The following is a 26,896-nucleotide window of genomic DNA, read 5'->3' as shown; positions in this document are numbered from 1 at the left end:
CTCGGCGGCCAACACTCGGCCCCCAACTGTCAGGAGACACCCCGCAGCTAGCACTTGAGTCCGGGCTGTAGACACCTAGCCCCGGGGTCTAACTCTGCTCTGTCTCCGGGTCCCGTCCCATCGCTCCTTCTGGCTCCGTTACTCGACCGGGGTTCCCACCGCGCCACGTGCCCAGCCCTCCCCACTGCGCGCCCCAGGCCCGCCCCGCGAGCCGAGCGGCTCGGCGGTGGCGGCGGCGGCGGAGGCAGCGGCGGGCGCGCAGCTCGGGTTTCGGCCCGCCCCCGGCGCCGGCGTGACCCCTCCTCCGGGGCGCGGGCGGGCCGGGCCCAGCTGGCCGGCGCCCCGCCCCGCGGCCGCGGCTGCGGACGCTATAAGAGGGCGGCGGTCGCGGCGCGCCCTGCGCGGATCCCGGAGCGCGATGGTCAGCCGCCGCGGCGCGGCAAGATGCTGGATGGGTCCCTTCTGGCGCGCTGGCTGGCCGCGGCCTTCGGGCTGACGCTGCTGCTCGCCGCGCTGCGCCCTTCGGCCGCCTACTTCGGGTAGGTGCCCGCGGCGGGCGGCCGCGCGAGGGCGGGCGAGGGCGGCGGGGCCGGACGGGGGCATCGAGCCCGGGGCAGCACTCGCCAGGTGCTCGGCGGGGTACACGGGTGGCTTGGAGTTGTTAGTTGGCAGCGAGCGCGCCTCTCGGTCCGCAGGTCGTTGCCCGCCGTGCGCCCTAGAGGTACAGGGGCCGGTGTCCCCGACGGGCTTTCGCGGGGCTGCAATCCACGGTGACTCCGGAGTCGCCGCCGCCGCCTTAGGCCGCGGTATTCCTGCCAAAAGGCTGGAGCCTCCCCGGCCCCTGCCCACTACCCCCCTTCTCTCCTGGAAAAGTTAATTTAACAACAACAAAAAAACACGTACAAAATCCAGATGTTCCTTGCACTGAGCCCCAAAGGGGAGAAAAAAAAACCCTCCAAGCTGGAGAAATTTATTTTTCTTGCGCTTTCTTCTGGCGCTCGCCTGAGCCTGGCCCCGACCTCAGCCCTCGGGAACACGTCTGGGAGATCTGACCCGGGGGGTGGGAGGGTAAACGCCGCCGCCGTCCCGCGGGGTCGCTGCCCGCACTCGCCTGTCTATGCGTTAGCAGTTTTGCCGCGTTGTTGGGCGCGTCTCTTCGCCTTTAGTTCCTTTCGTCCCTCCCTCTCTACTCGCTTTCCCAGGTCTGGGATGCCTGAACCCAGCGATCTTTAGAGGGATACCCATTGCACTTTGAGTTCTCCAAGGTCCTGGGTGGCACCATGCATGGCAGCTCCCCAGCTTTCTCTGCCCTCTCTACTTATCACCCTCTCTTTCTCCCTCTGGAAGCCCTGGTTAGCTCCTCGGGTCGCAGCCTGGTCCTGGGAGCTCTGGACTGCGCCTTGGGCCGCCGCCCTTCGCCGGTCACCTGTTCCCTCGCCCCTGGCTGCAGTGCCCGCTCTCAGCGGTGTGGCCGGCAGAGGGCCCCGTTGGTCTAGGAATCTGGCACCCGCCAGGGCAGGGAGAGGCGGCTGGGCCGAGGAGCCCTGCAGGTGTATCCTGTTCTCAAAGAAAATAAAATATTTTCATGGGAAAATTTCCCTTTGTGTTTTTCTTTCTCCTCCTTTCTCCTCTGTCTGTCCATTTCTTCTGGGTTGTCTTCCAGGGTCAGTTCCATGTCTCGGTTCTCAGGGTCTCCCCCACCCTGGCTCCCCTGGTCCAACCCCTGGGCCTTGGCCTGGCACGCCCCTGCACGCCATCTGTGCAGCCCTAAGCCTCACCCGCGGGCAAGAGGGAGGGCTGAGGATGGCCGTCTGGCCACAGGTCCGCGGTGAGTCACAGCAGCCCATCAGCCAGCTGTGCCTTCCTCTCTTCTGGCCCAGCCAGGCATCTGACACGCCCTGGGCTTGCATGAGCGGCCACTTTGCTCCTTTTGGGATCTCTGCTGCTGGCCTTGTGGCCCTAGGATTCAGAACCTACAGGTGATGGGGCTAGAGTCTTGGCTGCACTGCCTCCCATCCATCCCTCTCTCTCATCCTCACTTAGCTGTCTCTATACTTTGCATCTTGAGAAAGTTCTGTAGCTTGGCTCCTGTAGGGGTGTTGGAACTCTGGTTCCGTGGCAGGGTTTAAGTACAGGTCAGCTGGCTCCCAAGCAGATATTGAAGACATCAGTCAGTATTGCTATGGCTTGGGTGAACCTCCATTTAGCTCTCTGTTTCAGAAGACCCATCAGGGAAAGCTGACCATGCCTTTGAGCGTTCCTCTCCTGCAGCTGCCCGTTAAACCCACTGTCTGGGTTTGGCAGAAGGACCCCCAAAGATGGGCAGAGTGGGTACCTGTTGAACCAAGAGGCAGGGGAGGCCTGGGAAGACAGGCTCATTGATTTGGGTCTCTTGAGTTGATTTCTGAGGAGTATGTATGTATGTTGGGGGTACAAGATGTATCCTAGGCTATTCTGTGTCCAGCGGTCCCACCCCTTCCCCAGCCAAGGGAGGAGATGAGTCTGGAAACCCAGAAAGGCCTGGCAGGACTGGAGCTGGAGGGGGAGCCTGAGGGTGCGCCTGTGAGAATGTGGTGTGCTCAAGTGTCCCTTCCCAGCCCAACTGGAGAGGGAGTAGGGAGAAGGAGCTGGAATCTGGGGCTCTCCTCTCCCTTCCCCCTCTCCAAAGCTCTGCCTGGCACGGAGGCTCCCAGGCAGGAACACGGCTCCAGTTACAGCCCAGGAACCCAGAGAGGAGAGGCTGGCCCCGGGGAGGGTCACGTGGCTACAGGAGCCCTCCCCACCCCCTCCCAGAGCTGCAACCCAACCCTACAGCTCTGGCTGCCCTTCCCTTCTAGAGGCCTCTGGCCACCCTGCTGCTGGACCCCTCTAGGCTGGCCACCAGCCATGGGGAAGGGGCTCCCCTCTCTTCTTCTCTTGGCTCAGCTTTTCATCCCAGTCCTCAGCAGATCAGCAGGTGGCAATTCCATTAGTTTCTCCCAGAGCTGCTGCCTGCTACATGCCTGTGTTCCTGGGGCCAGCTGGAGGTCACATGTGGGTTGAGGACACAGACACAGACCCTCTGGAGGCTTCCCTCGCCCCCTGCCCCTCCGTGGGAATTGACGGAGAGGTGGGAATTGACAGTGAGAGGATTGGTGTGAGCAGCAGGCCTCTGGAACAGATCTGACTCTGTTTCCCTGCCAGGTTGCAGAGGCCCCAGACTAAGTAGAGGTAGGGGGTCAAGAACTGCAGCAGTGAGCTAGCTCTCCAGCAAGGGCCTCTGGGAGTTTGAGGGCCTTTCACCTTGGTTTGTCTTGTTTTGTTTTTTAGACTAGGAAGGTGCATTGTAAACCTTAAGACTGGCTTTTATTCCTTGGTTTAAGCCATATGCATCCTATTTCTCAAAGGGAATGCCTGTATGTCCCCATCTGAAAGGCACCCTAGACACTTGGGACTAATATGGACTGTTTGGACCTGAGTGGTATCAGAGCCTACCAAAGCCCTCTCTTTTTTTTGTCATTGAATATAACTCCCATCCGGAGAAACTCCCCCAGCTCCGCGGTTTGGGGGTATATTCACAAAACTGTCAGCCATCACCACTGTCTAATTTCAGAACATTTTCCTCACCCCAGAAACCTCATACCCACTCAGCAGTCACTCCCCGCTCCCCTCCCTCCAGCCCCTGGCAACCACTAATCTTCCTGTCTCCATGGATTTTCCTATTCTGGACTCTTCGTAGAAGTGGGACCATACGCTCCGTGGCCTTTTGTGTCTGGCTTCTTTCATTCCGTGTCATGTTTTTGGAGGCTCATCCATGTTGTATCGTTTCACTCCTTTTTATGATCGAATTGATTACACAACAGTCTTTCTTTTAAAGAAAAAAAAAAAAAAAAAAAAAAAAACCAAAACAAAAAACCAAACCCTGTTTGTCAGTTGTCGGCTGTTTGGGTTGTTTCCACCATTTGGTTATTTCTAGTAATGTTGCTGGGAATGTCAGTGCTCTTTTTGGTTTTTTTTCTTCCTTCCATGTATCTATGTTTTGGTTTGGGGGGGTATTCACTGGGGGAAGGGGGTCCTATCTAGAAGTGGAATTGCTAGGTTCCCCAGGCAATTCTACTTTACACTTCTTGAGGAACTGCCAAAAGGTTTTCCCAAGTAGTTACAATATTTTATATCCCTCCCATAAATGTACAGGGGTCCAGTTTCTCCATGTCATCACCGAGCACGCTCTGGTTTTTGTCATTGTTGTTTTTACTTCTAGCCATCCTAGTGGGCGTGAAACATGTCTCCTTGTGTGTTCGATGGCTCATTGATTGTTCTTGCACTCTTCTTGGTTGGTTGGGGTTTTTGTTTGTTTTGTTTTGTGAGACAGGGTCTCTTCATTATGTAACCCTGGCTGTCCTAGAATTCACTATGTAAACCAAGTTGGCTTTCAACTCAGAGAGATCTGCCTGCCTCTGTCTCTGGGGCGCTGAAATGAAGGGGATTAAAGACCATGGTGTTTGCAGGCTCCTCGACCATTTGCGTGCCTCCTTTGGAGAACCATCTGTTCAGTTCTTTTGCCCTATTTAAAGTTGGGTGGTGGTGGTTGTAGTGGTGGTGTTGGTACTGTGAGGATTCTTTACATATTCTGGACCTCTCCTGGACAGAGAAGTTTTATTTCTTGACTGGAGCACAAATGGAGTCTCTCATCCCTACACACAGAGGGGATAGCAACCCTTAGGTGCCTTTCTTGTGCCTGCCCAGCCTCTGTGTAAGAGTGGAGGGAGTATCCTTTATTTATAAGAACTCTATGTGGGATTTAAGTCTGGGTATTCAAAAAATGAGAAGAGGAAGATCCCCTCAAATCAAAAGGTCAAGAGGCTGTCCCATCCTTCATTCTTACTCTGGAGCCTGGATGGGAATACCTGTGGCCATTTTTGACAGCTGTTTTTGGACAAGCAGGTTTGTCCTACAAGGGGCATCCAGATAGCTTCTAGAGGAGTCAGAGAAGCCTAGGAAGGGTTCCAGACAGAAAGCTGGGTCTGAGAGCATAGATTCTCCAGGCTGTACAGAACCTTCACAGTATGAGTTGGGGTGGAGGAGAGGTTACAAAATAGTCAGGGGTCTGAGCCCAGCCATGAGCTGAGTAGGCAGAAGCTGGGCAGTCTTGACTGGAAGTTCAAGTCTGGGTAAGGAGTCATGGCTGTAATTGGGGACAAGTATATCCACAGAAGTATTAAGCTCACAGTACCCCAGGGATGCTCACTGGTCAGCCGAGTGTGGCACCCGGGTAATGGGGCTTTGCAGAGCAGAAGTAGTTACAGACCTTGGTGGCCTCTGCCAAGGGTGAGACTTTTGGGCAGAGGACTAGGAGAAACCAAGAGGTGGGTGAGGGGAGGAGAGCTCCCTGAGGCCTACTGAGGTGGAGTTAGCATTCCTTTGCAGCTCCCTGGACAACTTACCTGAAGCAGCCAACTGAAGCTGGAGTGGCCTGGCTTCCCAGGTAGGTTGTACCCCAGATCACCCTCATTCTAAGCTGGCAATCCTGTAGACCCTTAGCTCTGCTGCCCTTGAGTCCCCATCTGCAAGTTCCTAGAGTTGGGGGGAGGGGCTTTGCTTCGGATCCCACACAGACTAGGGTGCACAGTGTTCCTCACACTGCCTAAAGGGAATGGGAGGCAGTGCTCGGCAGGAGTGTGGTGGGATTTAAGGTGAGGCCAGCCTGGGCCACCTGGCCCCCCTCAGCTGTGTGAGCAGATGTCCTGCCCAGAGCCGACAGCCGTCTGGACGGGAAGACAGCTGGCCTAATCTTGCTCCTGTCCTCGCCATACGCTCAGCCTCCTGACTTTGTGGCTCTGGTGCCTGTAGGACCTGGTAGGTGCCAGGCACCATCTAGGTGGCCTTAAGGCACCAGGCACCTTCTGCCTGTGTCTTTGCCTCCCTGCCAACTCCCAGGTTTGACCATCATGGGTAAGGTGTGCTGGTAATTTTTACCCTAAGAAAGAATGCACAAGGATAGATTCCTCCCAGGGAGGCCCTGAACCCTGGAGGGTGATGAGCTGATAAGGGTTAGTTGGAGGGGGGCAGCCAGGCCCGCCTGGCTCCTTGCTGGAAAGACGACACCTGTTGACAGGCTTCCTGCACTTGCCCTCTGAGTCCAGCCTGCTGGGCACCCGCTGCCTTTGTGTATTGTACCGTGTGGCGGGTGCCCTGCTGGTGCCCGGCTGGCTGCAGCAGACTCTGGACAAGGCACAGTTGTCTCTGTAGTCAGGGAAGCCTCTGGCATGAACCCTGGATGCCTGTGGATGAAGCCAGCCCCCCTGAAACACATAAGTAGACTGTTTTAGGGGAAGTTGGGGTGAAATCAGCATTTGCTTGGCTTGCTGCCTCCTCTGGGAAGCTCCATTAACAGCCCAGATGTGTCAGTCTTTCCCTAATAACACTGTGGCATACAGAAGGGTCTCCTATGAGGCCTCAGCCAGTGGAGGACCCTCTGTTCCCCTGGGGGTCTGTATCGCTCATTGGTCTCACAGCCCATGGAGTCCTGACTTCACCTACTAGATGTGGCTCAGAAGAAGTGTGGCTGCCGGCTCCAAGCTTGTGGCTCCCCAGCTGGCATACCATCCTACCTTCTGGCATGCCTGAGATCATTCTGAGGAAGGGGCCTGTGCATGCGGATGAACACTTAAGGGCAGCCACGCAGTGAGAGCCCGGCAGAGTAAATCCGAAAGTACACCTATGGCTAACTGCCCCGATGGCAGGTGTCTGGGGACAGACTGACTATACACGCCGATCTGGGTGGTTCCAGACTGCCCTGCCCCCGTGACCCACAGGCCTGGCCCCTCTGGCAAGGTCCCTGCTGGCCCTACGCCCCTACCCACAGGAGGAAACCCAGCTGCCCAGCTGGCATCCTAAGCACCTTGGGCCAGGCAGCCGGACGAGGCGATGGAAAAGGCAAGCCACAAGCTTCATTTGTTTTTCATCGCAATACCTGAGGTCGGAGCAGCCAGGGGAAGTGGGCTGGAGGTCTGGCCCGGGACAAGATGCTTGCTGGAAGCTTCTAGAGCCTGAGGACATTGAGACCATCTGCATCCTGGCAGATGGGGGTATGGAGATGGGAAATAAGTCTTTCACAGCCCCAACACACAGCTGAGCAGCTAGAGGTATAGTCCTCTAGGGAGGACTACTGTGTGGGGTCATGCTGATGGCTGCAGAGGGTCCCACATCTCCGCCTGCTTCCAGTGTCAGGGGTCTATGGGTAACTTTACATGAAGGTTGGTGCTGGACACTGGCGTGGCTGTTCTGGGAAGCTCTGTTCCCATCTTCTTCCCAGAGGTCCAGTGCAGTGCTGTGGTACCACAGCAAGCTTGCCTGTGATGGATGGGGTCTGCTGGACAGCACCTTGGATCCTGGGGTGGTAGCTCGATGGTACTTGTCTATCCAGCAGTCCCCAGGAGCCTGGCTCCTCCAAGGCAGTGGGCAGTGAGGGAGGAAAACTGGATGGCTGCCCATTTGCAGCCTTTGACCAGTGTCTCTGTGGAAAACATCCCTGGCTTTATCCTGGGCATGTTGCCACCCCCAGGGACATGGCCGTACTGGGGTTGGAAGCTGAGCTGCAGGAGGACGGAGGGTTAATCTCAGTTCCGTCTCTCAGTCCTGGAATTTGTTTTGATTTTGTTTCACACAGAAATTAAATGCTGTCTGGCAGAGCTGAGGTTTCCTCGGCTGGGCGCTGTGGCTTCTGGAACTGCACCCTTGGCCCCCTCCACCCTGGCCCAGGGGAGAGCTGGTTCCCTGGCAGGGTGGCCCAGGGGGTGGCCTAGCTTGTTGGTGGGGTGGAGAACTGTAAGATCAACTCTGGGGGCTTGCTGTTATAAGGGCTGCCTTATCTGCCTGCCGCTGTGTGTAAGTAGCTTGGGCTGGAAGATTGGGGCACACTTCCATCTTAAGCTGTCCCCAGCTCTTGGTTACCTGGGTGGTGCTCCAAGGAGCCACTTGGGGCCCTAAGCAGTCACAACTCCAGGCCAATCCAGGACTCAGGAGCAATCACCAGCACTGATTTCTCTAATATGCTAGAAGGGTATCTGCTAGCTTCCTGCAGGTCAGTGTGTAGTTCTTGGTAGACACTTCTCAGTGTCCTAAGGGAGTCAGCACTGACAGCTCAGAGGATCAGTCTTGTGGTCCTCCCATGAGTCCTCTTCTGTTCTGTGGGGCTTTGCAGGTTGGAATGGCAGTTCTCTCACGTGTGGTCCACCATGCTACAAACTTCTTCCTTCTTTCCAGCTGGTCTTACATCTATCTTCCAGAGTGGCTGCAACTTGAATGATGGAGAAGGTGTGAGAGCCAGCTTGGGATGCTTCGGTTACTGGTGACATGTGGGTGTTCCCTGGAGACCATGTTGGGCTTCTTGCCAAGGGAGCAGTTTTAAGTTGGGACTGCTTCTGGGATGGGTTGGGGGCTGTTGTTGGATCCTGGTCTTAACTGGTTTCTTCTAGACTATATACTCTTAGCTATATCATCTTAGCACTGTCCTCTAGAGTCCTGCTTAGGTCTGGGGTAAAAACACCCACCAATCCATCAGAATGAGAACATCTGTCAGTATAAACACCCCAGTTCCAGTAACAGGGACCTGTGTCCTCTTGTTGAAAACAGTTAAAATCGGATTTGTGTGTATGTACATGTACAGACAAGTGTCTGTGTGAGTGCATTTGTCTTGCATGTGTCTTGGTATTTGTGTGTATGCACCTGTGTGCATGTTTCTGTTGCCTGGTTACATGGCTGTGTGTGCACATACATGTGCATGTGGATGGTGAATTTAGAGACTGTCAAAGGCCAGCAAGGCAAAGCCCATACAGATAGACCCATAGAGATAGCAAGGAGGCTTGGAGCCTCTCACAGGAGAAAGGACAGCAGAGGCCAGTGCCTGCTACAGCAGGGGACACTCAACTGAGACTTCTCCACAATCATCAGGACCCAAGAGCTTGCAGGACACTAGATGTGGCCTGAGTTTCCATCACAGTCCAGGGTCTAGCCTTGCATGGACTTATACTGGGTTTCAGACTATTATGGCCACAACAGCCTGACTACCCCACATGCGGGAACAATTTCTGGGGCTATTGGATCCTGGTCTGTACAAGGGACTACACACCAGTGTGGTGTATATAAGCAGCAATAATTTGTTCTTTGTCAATTCTGGAGACTCAAAGTCTGAATTCAAGGTATTGAGTCTTGCTGAAGGCTCCTGTGCAGGTCCTCCCTGTCTCCTTCAACTCCCGAGACCTCGCTGTTTCCTTTTGTATGGAGTGTCTGTGTGCACGTGCATACAATGGTGTACATATACATGTGAATGTGCATATAGAGGCCAGATGTCAACACCAGATGTCTTCCTCTATTGTTCTTTACATTACGGTTTGAATCTCTTGCTGAACCTGAAGCTCACCAGTTAGTTCAGCTAGATTGGCTGTCCATTAAAACTCAGGGATCCACCTATTTCTGCCTCACCCCCTCAGCACTGGGATTGCAGATGTACACCACCATGCCAGGATTCTCTGTGGATGCTGGAGATCTGAACTTAGATCCTCATGCTTATAAGTAAGCCTTTGACCCACTGAACCATGTCTCCAGTCTCTCCTCACATCTTTTCTTACAAGGATACCCTCTGCTGGCTTTAGGAGCCTGGACTTAAGGACGCCAACCTTCATGATACCTGCAAAGACTCCAGATGACTCTTTGAGGTTCTGGGCAGATGTCCAACTTGTGAGGTCACCATTAACCCACCTCCATCTTTTATACCTTATTTTAACTTGTTCATGTCAAAGACAGCAACCAGCACACAGTCAAGGGTAACCAGGCATGCATGGAAAAAAAGCAGCCACAGACACACCAGGCTCAGCAGCCACAGACACACCAGGCTCTAGAGCACTACAGCACTCGCTCACTGCACTTAAAGTGGCCGGGGGGGGGGGCGGGGGGGATTCCGATGAAAGCAGATAGGCTAGGAATCTCTGTACAGAGAGAACCCACAAAAAAACTGACCCAGCAGTTTGGAAACACCAAACAACCAGGGGGAAAAAGGGCCAGTGACAGATGGATGGAGAAGTAGATTCAAAACAGCTGAAGAGAATTAGCACACTGGGAGCCGGTCAGAAGAAATTATGGAGAGCTGGTGGAGAGGCAGACAGATGTGGGACAAGGGAACTGCCTCCCTACTGGGAAGGTCCAGAGCCGGGGAGAGAGCTGGACAGGGCTGAAGCTCCAAAGGAAAGGGCAAGTACTTTCCAAAATAAAACTATTGTAGAAGGTTCGGGAAACAGTGGATGGGTAAAACTCAGGCAGAGAATAAGAGTGATTTTCATAGGAATGTATTCATGGTACATCTGTGAATACAGAAGACAGTTGTGAGAGAAGCCAGAGAGAACAGGACCCAGATGACACGATGTTCCTGAGAGCCAAGGGGCTGACACTCACTTTGGCAGCAGACCCACCCATCCCTAGAAGTACAGAGAGAATGGCCTCTGAGAAGTGACAGGTGAGACAGTGCCGGATGTAACATGATGTTTCCTTGGCCCTGAGCAGGGCCTAAAGTACTTACTAGCATATCATTGGTGGCAAGAGTGTGAACAGGTGACCTACACTAGCACTGGGCTTGGGTGAGTGAAAACCTGTCAAGGAGAGCTGAAAGTCAGGCAGGTATTAGTTACTAAACTGTAAACGAGCAGAGGGGAAATGGGGGGAGATCCCTAAAATAAAACAAAGAAAAGGTTTAAAATGGACAGGTGTGGATGAACAAGAACAGCATGCCAAGATCCTTGACCTTATAGGGTCAGGACTTCATGGTCAAGCTGAGCAAAGAGAGAGCGGTCCAGTGCGGTGTGATGAAGGCTCCTGACCCAGCAGTTTGGAAACACCAAACAGCCAGGAGGAAAAAGGGCCAGTGACAGATGGATTGAGAAGCCACCAGCCACCAGAACATGAGGATGAGGAGGCTGAGAGCGTGAGAGATGGTGGGGGATATCAGGAGACAATGGGGGGTCTCAGGAGACAGTGGGGGACCTCAGGAGACAGCAGGGGACCTCAGGAGACAGCAGGTTGCCTCAGGAGACAATGGGGGACCTCAGGAGACAGTGGGGGACCTCAGGAGACAGCAGGGGACCTCAGGAGACAGTGGGGGATCTCAGGAGAGAGTGGGTGGCCTCAGGAGACAGGGGGACCTCAGGAGACAGCAGGTGGCCTCAGGAGACAGTGGGGGACCTCAGGAGACAGGACTGAGTTTTATCTCAATCTCAGCCTGGTGATGAGGTTGGAAATCAGATTCTGTATCAGACCCGAGACTGACTGAGGCTCTGTATAGTTTTTTGAAGTAGTAGTGGGCTCTAGAGGATGGACTATGACTTGGGATCTGTTTTGATCTATGCTTCTTACTCACAGTCTGTATGGTGGGGCTAAAGCTATGACTCTGTACAACTTCCTGGGGCCATGATTCCAGCTCCGTGTTGGTCTGTGGTGTTATGCTTCAGTCTGTGTATGACGATTTGAGGCCATGGCTTGGGCAGTGTGTTGGATTTCAGTGCTATGACTTGTTACATGAGGCTCCTTGAGGCTATGCCTCACGTGCTCTATGATCTTGTGAGGCTGTGATTCGGCTTTGTATCAGTGACTTGGGCTCTGTGTGGCTTTCTGGGGCCAGGCTGGAGCTTCAGGTTAGCAGTGACTGGAGCGATGACAGTTGCTTAGTTGTGAGGTGGAGCGAGGCTCGGAAGCACTGAGCAGCGTTCCATCGGCAGGAATGGAAGTTTTTAAAGCCAAATACAAAGACAGTCATGGAAAGACAGTTGACAAAGGCTGTGTCATTTCCCTAAGGTCAGTGTGCTGCAGAGGTGGCAGCTCACTTTGATGAAAGGCCAGAAAAACTCAGAAACCCCGCCTGAGGATGTAAGGTAGGGCGGCTCCCTTGGAGAACATCCTAACAGTTCCTGGAAGATCCCTGGCCCAGAAATTCTATCCCAAGGACACACCCACAAGAACCAAAACAGGTCCACATGATCTCTGAAGAGCAGAAACAATCCACATGCCCATCCATCAAGGAATAAACAAGCAGGATGTCCTTCCACACAAGGGAATGTTTCCAACTAAAGAAAACAACTCAATATTCTTTAGCGTGGAAGAGCCAAGAGTGTGACTTAGTGAAATGAAGCAGGCACAAAGGGCAGCTGTCGCCTGGCTCCATTCAAATGAAATACTCAGAGTTAAATGGCTCCATTGGCGAAGGGCTTGCTAGGCAAGCACAGGGGCCTGGATCCGCTAGGACCCATGTCAAAATATAGGTGTTAGGTATGCCTGTAACCCTAGGGTTGGAGAAGCAGAGACCAGAAGATCTCTAAGTCTTCCTAGCCAGGCAGCCTACCCTCATTGGCAAGCTCTTGATTCAGTGAGAGGGTCTGTCTGAAAAAATAAGGTGGAGGGAGGGCTGGCAAGATGGCTCATCAGGTAAGGAAGGGTGCTTGCTGCCAAACTGGTGACCTGAGTTTGTCCCCAAGACCCATATAGTGGAGAAAAAAATTTTTTTCCTGCAAGTTACAGATATGCAACATGGCACACAAATACCCCCCCCCCACACACATTTAAAATTTTTACTTATTTTTATGTGTATTAGTGTTTCATCTACATGTATATATGTGTACTACATACATAAAGTGCCCCTGGAGGCCAGAAGAGGATGTCAGATCCCATGAAACTGGAGTTACAGACAGTTGTGAGCCGCCGTGATGGTGCTGAGAATCAGTTCCCTGGCCCAGCACTTCCATACTGAGGATATAACCACAAGAACCAAACAGGTCTTGGGTTGTGTATAAAAACAGTTACTGCTTTTAACAACTGAGCCATCTCTCCAGTCACTAATGAATATGGATTTAAAAAAAAATAAGGTGGAAAGCAGTTATGGAAGATATATAGTGTTGACCACTGACCTCCATCCATGGGCAACTTTTGTACATGAACCTGCACACACATATATTTGTATATAAAATAGTCCCCTGAGTTGATAGATATATCCATCTAGCCAGGAAGTAAATTGGTTTGTTATGTAAGTTGTCAGCAATAAGGTGGAGGGGTTTTGGTTTGGTTTTGTCTTTTATTGTTGTTGTTTGGTTTGGTTGGTATTTTATTTTGTTTAGTTTAGTTGTTTTGTTTGCTTGTTTGTTTGTTTGTTTTTTGAGACAGGGTTTCTCTGTGTAGTCCTGTCTGTCCTGGAACTAGATCTATAGACTAGGCTGGCCTTAACTCAGAGATCTGCCTGCCTCCATCTCCTGAATGCTGGAATTAAAGGTGTACACCACTCTATCCAGCTATAGGGGAAGTCCTAAATGTGATGCTGATGATTGATATATCTGTAAATAACACATCAACTGTCTTTAAATACTGGATTTTTATGGTAGGTGATTTATCTCCCAATAAGAGAGTTGGAAGTGACAAGAGAAGAGATGGCAGAGTACAGCTGTTCTAAAGGGTTGGTTCCTGACAATCTTAAATTATTCTGTGATTTTAGCTCTTCAGGGAAGATTCACAGATGGTTCTCTGAGAAGCAAGACTCAACAGGGAGAACATGGAAGAGAAAGGCACACAGGTGAAAGTCCCAGACAGAGTCTAGCCATACTTTTTGCAGAGGTATCCTGACTAAAATATGTTCTCTAAGCTCTGGTCAAAATCAGAATAGAGGTCTTGTCAAAGCTGGGTGTTTCTAAGCCTCTCTTTACAGATAAAGAGGGGTGCTCACTCTCCCAGAGATGCAAGCAACATTTGATTATGTGTGGCTTCCACTCATAAGCCTGAAGGAAGCCCAGAGAAAGATGTTGCCCCTGTTCAGTGTCTGGGTCTTACCGTGGATGGTGTGATGTCAAGATGGGCAAGAGTGACAGAGAGGCCCAGCTCAGCCTCATATATACTGAGAAGTGATGTGGACTGGAGAGGTCGAATATGGAATAGTCAGTTGAGGCCATAACACTGTGCTGAGAGTTCTCACTGCTCTATGGAAGCGAAGTGGGGAAATATCACTGGGGTGGAAAAGGCATTCTGGCAATTAGTGAGAGCATAAAATAGGCCATTCCTCAGGAAATTAAAAATAGAACCAGCTATGCATCTCTGGGTGAATCAAAGGTGACCTCAGTGTATTCCAGAGCCTGCATTCCACCTGCTCCATGAGGGTGGGCACCGTCAAGCTCTCTGCTCTAAGCTGGCCTCACTGGCGGTGCAGCAGCCTGCTCCCAGGGTTGTTACAGTCACCATGCAGTAGCTAGGCCTCTTGAGCTGCCTCCTCTGGTTTGGTTGAGATTTTGTATCATTTTATCAGTCACCTCCCAGCACACCTGGTAACCTCTGTCTACTACTTCTGAGTTGAGCTTTCTCACCTTGCTCTTATGGGTGTCCTTGTTTTTCTGTGTCCAACTCACTTGACCTAGCATAGTAGTCTTCAGTTCCTCATGAATTACCATAAACGACATGATCTCCTCCATGATGTGGGTGCACTTTGCTATCATCTACATGTAAGTTGATGAACACCAAGGATGCTTCCATTTCTCTGTTCTTGTGACAGTGCCGAAGAGGGGTCTCTGACATAGTGACTTCATTTCTTTCAGTCATGCCCAAGAACAGGGTAGCTGGAATGGTGGTTTGAATGAGAATGGCTCCTTAGGTTTATATGTCTGAATACTCAGTCCCCAGTTGGTGGAACTGTTTGGGAAGGGTTAGGAGGCGTGGCCTTGGAGGAGGTGTGTCACTGGGGGCGGGCTTTGGGATTTCAAAACCTCATGCCTTTTCCAGTTAGCTCTCTGCCTCACTTCATGGTTGTGTCTCAGACGTAAGCTCTCAGCGACTGCTCCAACACCATGCCTGCCTGCTGCTATGCCATGATGATCATTGGAGTCACTCTCTGGAGCTGTGAGCCCCCAATAAACTCTTCTATAAATGTCCTTGATCATGGTGTCTTGTCATAAGGTTAGGAAAGTAATTAAGACAGTGGCTCATGATAGTTCTGATTTTGTTTTTGTTTTAGGTACATCCCTACTTCCTTTCACATTGGCTGTACTAATTTCTATCACTTCCAGTGGCAATCACAGCTCCACATGCTGTGGTAAGGTGATATTCTGTTGAGGTTTGGATTGGCATTTCCCTGATGATGAGGGGCAAGGATTATTTCCCTTGTGTGTATGTCTGTTTTAGAGTTATCTCTCTAGGTTCCTTGGTTAGTTTTGTTTGTTTGGTTGATTTTTATTTATGTGTACTCCTGTTTTGCCTGCAAGTATGTTTATGCACCGTGTGCATGCGGTGCTCACAGAGGCCAGAAGAGAGCATTACCTTTCTTGAGATGAGTTACAGACTACCGTGAGCGTCATATGAGTGCTGGGAATTGAACCTAGGTCCTCTGGGAGAGCAGAGTGCTTTAATCACTGAGCCTGCTCGATGCCTAGTTTTCAGACAGTTATTTCTGGTTGCTGAATTGTATGCCAGTCCCTGCTCAGAGCGTTTCCTCTTCCTCTGCAGTGTCTCTTCCCTGCTGATTTCTTCCTCACTCTGTGGACACATCTTACTAACCTTATTTTCTGACTTCCATTCAGTGTGCTTTTAGGGTCATGTTAAATCAACAACAAACAAAACTACCAAGACCAGTGATTCACGCCCCCCTCCCGACCCCCATGTTTTAGTGGTTTTAGGACTAAGATTTAGGTGACTGTAACCTACTTTTAGTTTGCTGCTGCTGCTGCTTTTAGATTTATTTTATTTATGCATGAATGTTTTGCCTGCACATATGTATGTATACAAACCATGTGTCTGGTGCCCATGGAGGTCAGAAGAGAGTGTCAGATCCCCTGGAATCATGGATGATTTTGAGCCACCATATGCATTCTGGGAATTGAATCCCAGTCCTCTAGAACAATGAGTGCTCTAAGCCACTGAATTGTCTCTTTTAAGACAGTGTCTCATGTTGCTTAGACTGGTCTCGGTCTTAATATGTAGTCAAGGGTGGGCTTGAGTTCTTATCCTGCCTCTACTTCCCAAGTGCAGGAATTACAGGTATGTGCCATCATGCTTGGTTTATAGAAATAAGGTTTTGCATGACAAGCAGACACTCTGTCAACTGATCTGAATCTCTAACCTGTTAAGCCACTGTAATATTGGGATGTATGTTTGTGTGTCTGCGTGCCTGCCTGCCTGTCTGTCTGTGTATGATGAGGGACCTGTGTGTAGATAGATAGAAATAGAATTATAGAGAAATAGACATGATATGTGATTGAGTTATGGACTTTGGTTGCCCAGAAGATCATGTAGAGTTGTATGAGGCCCCTGGCCAGGTTTCTCTTGAGGCCTGGAAAGATGTGTGTGCCCAGCTGGGTAGCTGTGTTGAGCTGTGCAGCTGGCTCTGTCTGCCATGTCCGGCCAGACACCACCAGGGATGGGCGGCAGCTGCATTGAGCCTGGCAGCAGGTGCTCTGTGTGTGGCAGGCAGCTGGTCTGGTGGACAAGGCCTGTGCCATGCCAGGACAGGATACAGAGGATGCTGTCTGGGCCGCAGGGCCACAACCTCTGGGTGGAGAGTCATATAGGCAGGCACTTGCTTTGTGTTTGTGGAGAAGCCATCTCCACCCAGGGATGCATGCACAGCTGTGTGGAAAAGAATGCATTTCCCCTCCCCAGGTGGCCTATCCTGAGTGTTTCCCTCTGTCTTCAAGCCTGTCTTCAGGCTGCTGGGCATGCCATCTGTGGGGCGTTGTGTGGTCTCTCTGTTGGCACAGGGCACAGTGGATCAGGCACATCCAGCCGTTTCCTATTTCTTTCTCACATACTCGCCAGCACTGCATCCTGCCATCACCTGTGAGGACCGTGTGGCACAGTTGCCCCTTGATTTATGCTTATGACCTGAGAAATCTGTGACATATCATAAGCCAAAATGCACGGAATATACCCATCCTCCTAACATCCCAGCTCAGACCAGCCCACTGCACACACTCAGAACGTGGAACCTGGCCTGTACTTGGGCAGAATCAACACCAAGCCCGTTTTATCATAAACTTACTGCCTATGTCACTTCTGAGCATCTCTGAAGATCCTGGGACCAGCTGCAAGGAACTTTATGCTGCACAATGCCAACACAGGAAAGGACAGGAAAGCAAGTCCACAGGAACGCCTCTCCTGGATTCCTATCACTTTCATGCCATCATACAGTCAAACGCTTGTACATGGGGACCTTGCCCAATGGCTACTGTTGCTGCAGTGGAACACTGTGTCCAGAGTAACTTGGAGAGGAGAGGGCTTATTAGGCCCATGCTTCCCCATCTCTGTTCAGGACAGGAACTCAAACAGGGAAGCGAGTCTGAGGCGGGAGCTGGTGCAGAGGCAGTGGAGGAGCGCTGCTTCCTGGCTTGCCGCTCATGTCTTGCTCAGCCTGCTTTCTTAGAGAACCCAGGTCCACCAGCCAGGAGTGGCCTTATCCACAGTGAGCTGGGCCCTCCCATGTCAATCACTAAGAAAATGTCCTACAGACTTACATGTAGCTGCTCTTCTGGAGGCATTTTCTCAGTTGGGGTTCCCTCCTCTCCTGTGATCGTAGCTTGTGCCAAGCTGACCTAAAACTAGCCAGCACAAACCTCCTGCACCTCAAACTCTCCTCCTCACCTCCTCTCTTCTCTCCTCTTCCCCTCTCTCTCCTTTTTTTCTGACTGAGTCTTGCTCTTTGGCCCAGGATGGCACTGAACTCATAACTCTTCTTCCTTGCTCTCCTAAGTGGCAGAGATGACAGACCTGTGCCACTACACGTGATTTTTTTTTTTCCTGTTAAGATGGGCAGCTGGGATATTTGTTTTTGTTTTGTTTATTTTGTTTTGTTTGAAACAGAGTTTCTCTGTATAGTCCTGGCTGTCCTGGAACTTGCTCTGTAGATCAAGCTGGCCTTGAACTTACAAATAGCCACCTGCCTCTGCCTTTCCAGTACTGGGAGCCACTACCCAGCTATTTTCTTTATGTTTTAATTGATACATAAAAAAATGAGCATATACTAAGGGGCAATCCATGATGTTTTCATATGTGCATTGTGTTGTCTGGTTTTGAAGTTAGAGTAAACTAATGCATTGTTTTCTAAAACCCCTAAGCTCTTCAGTGTTCAAAATCTTTCTAACTTTTGGGGACATATAGTACCGTCATTTATTGTGTTAGTGACTTTTGCATCCCAGCGACCAAAATACCCGACAGAAACAGCTGAAGGGAGGCTGTGCTCAGGCTCACTGCTTCAGAGCGTTTCTGTCCATGATGGTGGGGGAGGCATAGCGGAGTGGTGCGGCAGAGGCTGTTTACATCACTCTGGGCCTGGGAGCCAAGAATGTGACAAGAACCAAGGGCTGAGCATAGCTATCTAAGGCCACCCATATAGCCTACGTCTACCAGCCATGCCACACTTCCTGAAGCTTCTGAAGGCCCCCAAAATAATGCCACTAGCTGGAGACCAAATGTTTAAAGCATGGGCCCCGGAGGGACATTTCACACTCAAAGCACAGCATAGATAGGCACTTTTTACTCCTGTCTGCTATGAGCGTTACTTCTGTCTACTTCTTGTGGTTATCCCTTTTTTTTTTTTTTTTTTTTTTTTTTTTTTTTTTTTTTTTGGTTTTTCGAGACAGGGTTTCTCTGTATAGCCTTGGCCGTCCTGGAACTCACTCTGTAAACCAGGCTGGCCTCAAACTCAGAAATCCGCCTGCCTCTGCCTCCCAAGTGCTGGGATTAAAGGCGTATGCCACCACCGCCAGGCATCCATTTATAAGAAGATAAATATCTCCACAGTTGTTTACACACACACACACACACACACACACACACACACACACTCATAAAGTTGGTTTTGTTCTGAAAAATAAGTTGCAAACAGCTTCCCAGGTTGTCTGTTGCCCTTTTATCTGTGTCCTCTGTAACACCCCCAAAGGTTTTTAGTCCTTTTAGATATTCGGATTCATTCATGCCTAACGCCTGTACTCAGTCACTTGGAAGGAAACACTTCCTCCTAGTGTTGTCGTATGCCCCTTCATCTTCCTTCCTTCCTTCTTCCTCTTCTCCTCTTTCTCCTCTTCTTCCCCATCTTTCTCCTCTTCTTCCCCCTCTTTCTCCTCCTCTTCCTCCTCTCCCTCCTCTTGTTTCTTCTCCTCCTATTTCTCTTCCTCCTTCTTTTTGCAGCTTGTCTATTGTTCCCCTCTATCTATCCAAAACCCCAGTTGCATGTTTACACCTAGTCCCTGGTCCCCAAGGCCTTGACCGTGGGTTGTCTTGAATGGAGTATCCTAGTGATAAAAAGACGGACAGCTGAGACCTTTCTGTTCTGTTTTGAGAATACTAATGCCATCCCTGTCGGAAGACAGAGCTTTCCAGTCTGTGAGTTGCCTTGGTTCTCATAGTGCTGGGCATCGTTGGGTCTGGCTCCCCAGCCTTCCCCTGACCCTGCTTTGGTGGGAGCTAACCTGAGGCCTCTGGTGTCTGAGAGGCTGAAGCTTGGAGCTATGTATGTAAGCAGAGTTGGTGGACAAAGCCGGCGTTTTATTATAAAGTTCTCTGAGGGATGCTCTGCCCAGCTCCTTTGGAGGACCCCCAGAGTTTTAAGCTCAACTTCCAGCTTTGATGATTCACAGCTTCTGTGACTGGGCCCTTCTTGTCTCCCAGCTTCCTCCGAACCCAGGGCTCTCTCTGACCTTTAGAGCTTTTAGCTGACAATTCCCTCTCTCTAAGGCCACACCCCTCCCTTCTCTACGCCTGAGGCTCCACCCTGTCAGTATTCTCTGAACTCCTAGAGTAGACTCTATCCAGTAGGGTAGATGCTATCCTAGCACCTAAATGGCACTGTGTTGAAAAACGTTCTCAAAAGCTGGCAGTGCACATCATTCTCAGAGGTGTTGCTAAAGGTGAAGGTTTGGAGGCTGCTTCGCCAGGGACCAGTGTGCCCGAGGTCCTGAGGCTGAGAGACTATCCCAGCCAGGCTTCAGGGGGTCAGGGAGGAGAAGGGAGCCCAGGACACTCATGGCCAGTGTTAGCACAGTGTTGGGTCCCCAAGCTGGGGAAGAGGAGAGTGTGGACATAGCCTGGGGTCCTGGCCATGGCCTGTTTTTCCCCACTGTAGTCCTACACTGATACTCTTGAGGATGTGACTAGGGACTGGTCTTACTCTATCCATGTTGTTATCAACTAGAATGGTCTGGATAATGTCATACATGTTAGAGGTCATGTCTGGACAGCTCTGAGGACCTTGGGTTACATGTGAGTCCCCAGACATTCTGTAGGGAACAGGGCAGTGCTAACAGGTATGAGCAGGGCCAGGGAAGGTCTGTGCGCTGCCTGGTTCTTTCTGGGTTCCCTAGGGCTGGACGCTCCTGTCTTACCACTTCTGTACCTCTCCTCTGTTCCCAGGGAGACTCTCAGCCACCTAGCCCAGGTGGTTCTTCCCATCCTATGACAGGGGCTCACTCACTCCTCTCTGTCCTCAGGCTAACAGGCAGTGAACCCCTGACTATACTCCCTCTGACCCTGGAGACTGAGGCTGCAGCCCAAGCACACTACAAGGCCTGCGACAGGCTGAAGCTGGAGCGCAAGCAGCGCCGTATGTGCCGCAGGGATCCTGGTGTGGCTGAGACACTGGTGGAGGCCGTCAGCATGAGTGCACTGGAGTGCCAGTACCAGTTCCGCTTCGAGCGCTGGAACTGTACCCTGGAGGGCCGCTACCGAGCCAGCCTGCTCAAGCGAGGTAAGCTCTGCTTGCTTCCCTCAGCCATAACCCACAGGCTCACCCTGTCAGGTGTGCACGAGTGGCAGCACACTATCGGCTTTGACTGAGAGCCTCAGGCCAGGGCAAACCCTTCCACTGGATACAGGGGTTTGTGAGAATCTCTTCATAGCTTTAAAGACTGGGGACCTGAGAGAATAGTGGTGTAACTCAGTGGTAGAGTACTTGCCAATCTATGTGCATAGGTATATGATAAATGGTTAATAATAAATAGATGATAGGTAGACATGGATAGATAATGGGAAATACACAGATGATATAGATGATAGATAGATAGATAGATAGATAGATAGATAGATAGATACATACATACATACATACATACATAATAGATGGCTGGCTGGCTGATGATAGGTTAGTAGAGAACCAGAAGTCTAAGGCTAGATTTGCCAAGGACCCCAGGGGCAGGCCAAGACATTGGGGACCTGGATGAGATCTCTGACGACACTAGAGGCACCACAGTAAGCTCTGAAGCCTTACCCACTCGCAGCCTGCTACACACTACTGCAATCCCCGTACCTCTCTCCAGATGTCTGTCGGAGGCCCTCAGAGGCACAGTACCCCAAACCCTACCTAGCCAGCACACAGGTGACATTGTGCTGTGCAGTTACTGTGCCTGCCTGTCTACTGGGCCCCACCAACTCTACTGCTATCCCCAGGCTTCAAGGAGACTGCTTTCCTCTATGCCATCTCTTCTGCTGGCCTGACACATGCACTGGCCAAGGCTTGCAGCGCGGGCCGCATGGAGCGCTGCACCTGTGATGAGGCACCTGACCTGGAAAACCGAGAGGCCTGGCAGTGGGGTGGCTGTGGGGACAACCTCAAGTACAGCAGCAAGTTTGTCAAGGAGTTCCTGGGCCGGCGGTCTAGCAAGGATCTGCGAGCCCGAGTGGACTTCCACAACAACCTCGTGGGTGTAAAGGCAAGCTGGGGTGGGGGGAGTGGGGGTGAGCAGGGGGGGAGTTGGGGGAAGTGGGGGGGAAGCGGGGGGGGGGGGGACACAGGGCAGATAAGGGGATTGCTGTGTCTGAGACCTGTGCAAAGCAGGGTGAGAAAGGCTGGAGTAAGGGGGATTGAGTGGAGAACAGGATGTGTTGTGGGGACCCAAGAAGAAAAAGGGCTGAGAAGAGGCAGGAGCTGCCTGTCCTAGCCACACAGTGCTGGCTAAGGTCCTGGAACCCTGCTTAGATAGGGGACAGATGAGGTCACTAGTCAAGGAGGTACCTTGTGGTAGTCCTGGGAAGAGCTTTCTTTGCTCTCTGTGTCTGCTTCTGGCAAGTCAAGGACCTGGGGATAGTCTCTGTGGACAGTCTGCTCCAGAGGTTGGTGGTTTGTATCACATCTGCCAAAGTGACTGACAGAATCACCACAGAATAGAGAGCAGCCACAGTGTCATTCATGGGAGGTTCCAAGAAGAGCTGAGAGTGTTGACCCATTTACCCAAGCTCAGTGTGTTCTATAGCCAAGGCTCTGTTCTGGAAGACAGAGACCCAACTTTAAAAACAAGTGGAAAAAAGGGATTTCTTAGCTCTCCAGTAGGCCTTTGGGGGAGCTGTGGGCTGCAGGCAAGAGGTGCCCCATGCTCTGGAGGTGCTTGGTCTCTTGAATGTCTTAGATGCCACTTGCAGCTCTGCTGCTTCTGGTTACCTGTTGCTGAAAGGGAACAAGATAGAACCCCGTGTACCCACCTCATCTTTGAATGACCCAAATTCCAAACTCTAGCCTGGGCTTGGAAAAGCAGGGGCCATACCTCCCTCAGGAGCTAGGGTCTCTTTCCTCCTCCCCTCGCCTGGCTCTGCATCTCCAGTCTGGGGAGGACAGCAAGGTAATTAGAGCCAGTCCTGCCCTGAGCGCCTTGTTATTGAGTAATCGGAGTTCTGAATCCCCCACTTATTAAAGGATTGGTCTGCCTCCTTTCCAACCAGTGCCTTCCCAGGCCTAGGCTAAGTGGGGAGGGAAGCCCAGGAGGGCAGATTCAATCTCCAAGGCCAGGCTGGGCTTTTCTTTCCTGCTGGACCCTCCCACCACCTTACCCTTTTGAGCTATTAATGAAAAGTCAGAATGTGTGAACGTGCTCCATCAGCTTGCCGCTCCCAGGCAGCCGTGCTTTAATTAAATCTGTCCTGCTTTCTCAGGAAAGCGTGGTTAAGTGGGACTCTCCGGTTGCCTGGCAGGAGTGAGGAGGTAGCTATACTTCTTAATCCCTCTCCAATGGACGCTCCTGGGGGCCAGCTTGAGAACTCAGCAGTGGCTTAGGGCCCACCTGGGAAGAGCCCCCCCCCTCACCCCCAACATTCTTCTGTCCCACACTCTCTAAGATTTGAATCAATATTCGGAAAGACCCTGGGTATGAGAGGCCAGGCAGGAGATTCCCCAGGCAGAGCCCTAAACCCTGAGAAGGGAAAGGCCTAGCCAGGGTTCCCTGGCAGTTTTATCAGGCCTGGAATTTTGGTGCTCAGCCATGTCTGCTCCTACCTGTGACTGTGGGATGAGGGTGCAGCCTCCTTTCCTGGGGAGTTAGCCCTGGAAGCCCTGAAAGGTGCAGCAGTTTCTTAAGAAGTTTCTCTCATCAAAGCATACTTTTTTTACCTCTCTGCATCTGCACCTATACCCCTCACAGGGTAGGACACTTACGTGGGTAGGGCTTGAGTCAGGTCTACTGGACCTCTGCACTCAGGAGGGGTGTGGTCAGCCTAGACAGCCCTGGGGGACTCCTTGTCTTCATCCATTCCATGAACAGTGCGCTGAGATCAGAAGTAGGAGGCTGGCAAGGCTGTAATAGTTGACAGGGGGACAGGGATGGTTATAAGGTTAGGCAGGGAGTGTCTCAGAGGGTTCATGGACCAGGCTGTGCTTGCAGAGGTGTATCCTGGAAGTCAACGTGCTGGCCTTAGGACCTCTGTCCCCTGGCAGTCTTGACTTGGAGGGGAAGGAGCCAACCTATCAGCCTATGATCCTAGACTTTTGTGTGCTGGACAGTGCTGCCCCCTGCTGGCCAGGCTCTGGTCTAAGTCTTTGAGAGGGTTGAAGAGTGGGCCATCAGGGCTGAGGTTCCAGTCTCTTCTATGCTTCTGGGTCTTCCTGGCATGTTCCTCATGTTCCCATCCCTCCTCCCCTTGCAGGTGATAAAGGCTGGAGTGGAGACCACTTGCAAATGCCATGGTGTGTCTGGCTCCTGCACGGTGCGGACCTGCTGGCGGCAGCTAGCACCCTTCCATGAGGTGGGCAAGCACCTAAAACACAAATATGAGACCTCACTCAAGGTGGGCAGCACTACCAATGAAGCCACTGGTGAGGCGGGTGTCATCTCTCCTCCACGGGGCCGGGCCTCTGGGTCGGGAGGAGGAGACCCACTGCCCCGAACACCAGAGCTTGTACACCTGGACGACTCTCCTAGCTTTTGCCTGGCTGGCCGTTTTTCCCCTGGCACGGCAGGCCGCAGGTGTCACCGTGAGAAGAACTGTGAGAGTATTTGTTGTGGCCGCGGCCACAACACACAGAGCCGTGTGGTGACAAGGCCCTGTCAATGCCAGGTCCGCTGGTGCTGCTACGTGGAGTGCAGGCAGTGTACACAGAGAGAGGAGGTCTACACCTGCAAGGGCTGACCCGAGGCCCTGCAGCCCCACCACAAGTGGTGTGGGCTTTGCACACAGCACCAGAAGAATTCTACACCTGCAGCAGCTGACTCCGCGGCCCTGCCAGCCTTTCTGCAGGGAGTGTAGGCTTTGCATATAGTGCAAAGGGTCTTAACCTACGTGGAGTGAGTCCTGCAGGTCCAGCCTATCCTGCTGTGTGGGGCACAGGTGTTACAAACAACACAAAGGTCTGCAAGGAAGGAGAGGTGCCCTTAGCACACTTGGGCTCTGGTATACAGACAGCCGGTTGGGCTGTCTCCTGGCCCAGAGGGCGGGGCTGGCCCCTGTCTGGCCTCCTGAACCCCTTTGCTTATGCCTTGGGCCTGAGCTTCCCCCACTGACCCGAGAGCGTTGCAGTAATGCTTTCTCAGTTGCCTCTGTCCCTGACACATCAATATAACTCTTGTCAGGGACCAGTGTGTTGACTGGCCCTCCGTGCCTCTTGGCTTCCTCTGAGGCTTGGAGGGCAAGTGCACCTTCATAATCACATGGCTGCCCTTCTGTCCCAGCAGCCTGATGCCAGCACTGTCTTCAGAGAGCCAAACCACTAGGAGAGGGCAGCCACTCCATCTCCAGGGCGCAGACTCCGGCCCTCTGACCCTGAGCACTTCCTTGGAGTATCAGTGATTTTTAAATTATTATTATTTAACTAATATAGTAATTATTATTTTCTCTGTCCCCTTACCTCCCAGTCTGTGGCTTTTTCCTCTGACCTGCCCCAAGCCCAGTCAAGCCAGTCTGGGAGGCCTTGCCTTCCCTCCCTCCATATTCCCTCCTCCTTTGCTTGCTCTAGTTTGAAACCACTAAATCAAGGTCACATTTGGAAAGAAATGAAGCAATAGAGCCTAGCCATGGCCCGCAAGGCTTCTGGAAGCCCATGCCCTGATTCTACCTTACCTGGGGTCAGAGACCCTCGGTGGTCCCTGCTCTGTGTCCTGCAGGTACAGAGGTCATGTTACTGGATGTAGTTTGGGGGCCTGGGGAACTAGAGCCAAGGGCATGGAGACAAGGGCAGGGTCAGCTTTTTAATTGTCCATCTCAGGAAGCCATTCTTGCTCTGTGTCCCCAGGGGAGGTTCGGAGGGACAGACACACTTGCTGTCATCAGTCTTGCTGATGTCTCTGCAGGGGAAAGGTGGCTACACTGAGCTGGTGTTGAGTGTGTGGTCGTGCGTTGTGTGAGTGTGGGAGTGTATGTATTCCGAGCTGGCGTGGTCAGCATCCAGTTGGTCTGTGTCCCTCTGCAGTATGGTGACTCTTCAGCTTCCAAAAAGTCCAGCCTTAAGTTTGTGGGAAGCCATGGCTGTGCAGGCTAGAGTGTGGGCAGGTGGCAGACATTGAGACAGGCACTACTGAGGAAAGGGGTGGCTTCCTTGGAGCACTAGGGGTCCAGAAGACCCAAGCATGGGGTGGTGGTGGGACTGTGTCTTAAAGGAAACCTATTTATGTGGATGGGGGGCTCTGGTCCCTATTGGATGTGTAAATAGCAAAGTTTATTCTCCTGTGGTTCCTATAGCCCACCAATGATTGCCACGTTCCCAGGATGCGTGTGGGTGGCAGTATACAGTGGCTGGTGGGTGGGAGCATGCCCCGTACTTCTCAGATGTCTGTACCCAGTCACACTGCCACCACAGACTAGAGCTTCGTCTCTGTCAGGTCTGGGGAAAGGAGCCTACCAGTCCAGAGGAAGAATATTTTTTATCGAATACCACATTTAGCTCTATGTCCTCAATATTCAGAAAAAGTATTTTTTAAAACAAGGCAGAATGAAAACGTCTGCCGGCTGGTTTGTTTCTGTATAAATATATACTAGAATGTCTTTTTGGATGAAGCAACTCCCGCAGGCCAGAGCCTCTTTGATCTTCTCTTCTATGGGCAGTAGAGTGAGCAGCTGCCCTGCTCCCGCCGGCCACCCAGGTTATGCCGGCTCTGAGGCCCACTGCCGGCCCGCCTGGCAATGGGCACACAAGGGAGCTGTCTTTGTGTGGAGTCCTGTGCAGCCTGTGATTTCTCTACCTCAACTGTGTGGCGAGTAGGTGTGAACCTGAGTGACTGCAGAGAATGTATTTATTTAACAGCTTTGTGTAACAAAACCAGAAACAAATGGAAACACTAAATAAATGTATTTTAAATTATAGACAACCTAAGTCTGCTGCTTTCACAGAGGCTCTGGGGAACCTGGAAAGACAGGGAGGATGAAGGTGTGGGTGAGGCCTGGTTGGGGGACAGAAAGGGGACCTGGAGATGGGGAAGAGGGTGGAGGAGGAGAACATGAGAGGAGGAGGAGGGAGAGAAGAAGGAGGGGAGGGAAATACCTAGGGAGAATAATGTAAGGACAAGGAGGATCCTTTCTGAGGACCTAGGGCGAAGAGACTTTTGCTAACCTCTGAAGGACTGATAACCTCGTCTGCATGGTTCTCCCAGACCCCTTGTTTCTCTCTGCCTGCACTGTCAAGGCTGGGTGGGACTTGAGGCATTCTAAAGAAGCCTTCTCCAAT

General features: G+C 51.8%; 1 protein-coding gene across 1 annotated transcript; it reads left to right on the top strand.

The window, feature by feature from the left end:
• Positions 1 to 351: 351 nt before the first annotated feature.
• On the top strand, positions 352 to 26,540 carry Wnt9a (Wnt family member 9A). Its single transcript, XM_034507630.3, has 4 exons — positions 352 to 539; positions 20,469 to 20,725; positions 21,424 to 21,686; positions 23,887 to 26,540. The coding sequence occupies exons 1-4, from the start codon at positions 445 to 447 to the stop codon at positions 24,367 to 24,369; spliced, it is 1,098 nt and encodes a 365-aa protein (XP_034363521.1). The 5' UTR covers positions 352 to 444; the 3' UTR covers positions 24,370 to 26,540.
• Positions 26,541 to 26,896: the final 356 nt, after the last annotated feature.

Source organism: Arvicanthis niloticus, chromosome 6 (genome assembly GCF_011762505.2).
Source record: "Arvicanthis niloticus isolate mArvNil1 chromosome 6, mArvNil1.pat.X, whole genome shotgun sequence".
Classification (NCBI taxonomy): Eukaryota; Metazoa; Chordata; class Mammalia; order Rodentia; family Muridae; genus Arvicanthis; species Arvicanthis niloticus.
The sequence above is the reverse complement of the archived record's forward strand: the minus strand, read 5'-3'. Positions and strand labels throughout refer to the sequence as shown.

Excerpts from the sequence above, each read along its gene's own strand:
- Wnt9a (XM_034507630.3), top strand. The coding sequence starts at position 445 with ATGCTGGATGGGTCCCTTCTGGCGCGCTGGCTGGCCGCGGCCTTCGGG. Across the intron at positions 540-20,468 it reads CCTTCGGCCGCCTACTTCGG|GCTAACAGGCAGTGAACCCC; the intron begins GTAGGTGCCCGC and ends CTCTGTCCTCAG. Across the intron at positions 20,726-21,423 it reads AGCCAGCCTGCTCAAGCGAG|GCTTCAAGGAGACTGCTTTC; the intron begins GTAAGCTCTGCT and ends TGCTATCCCCAG.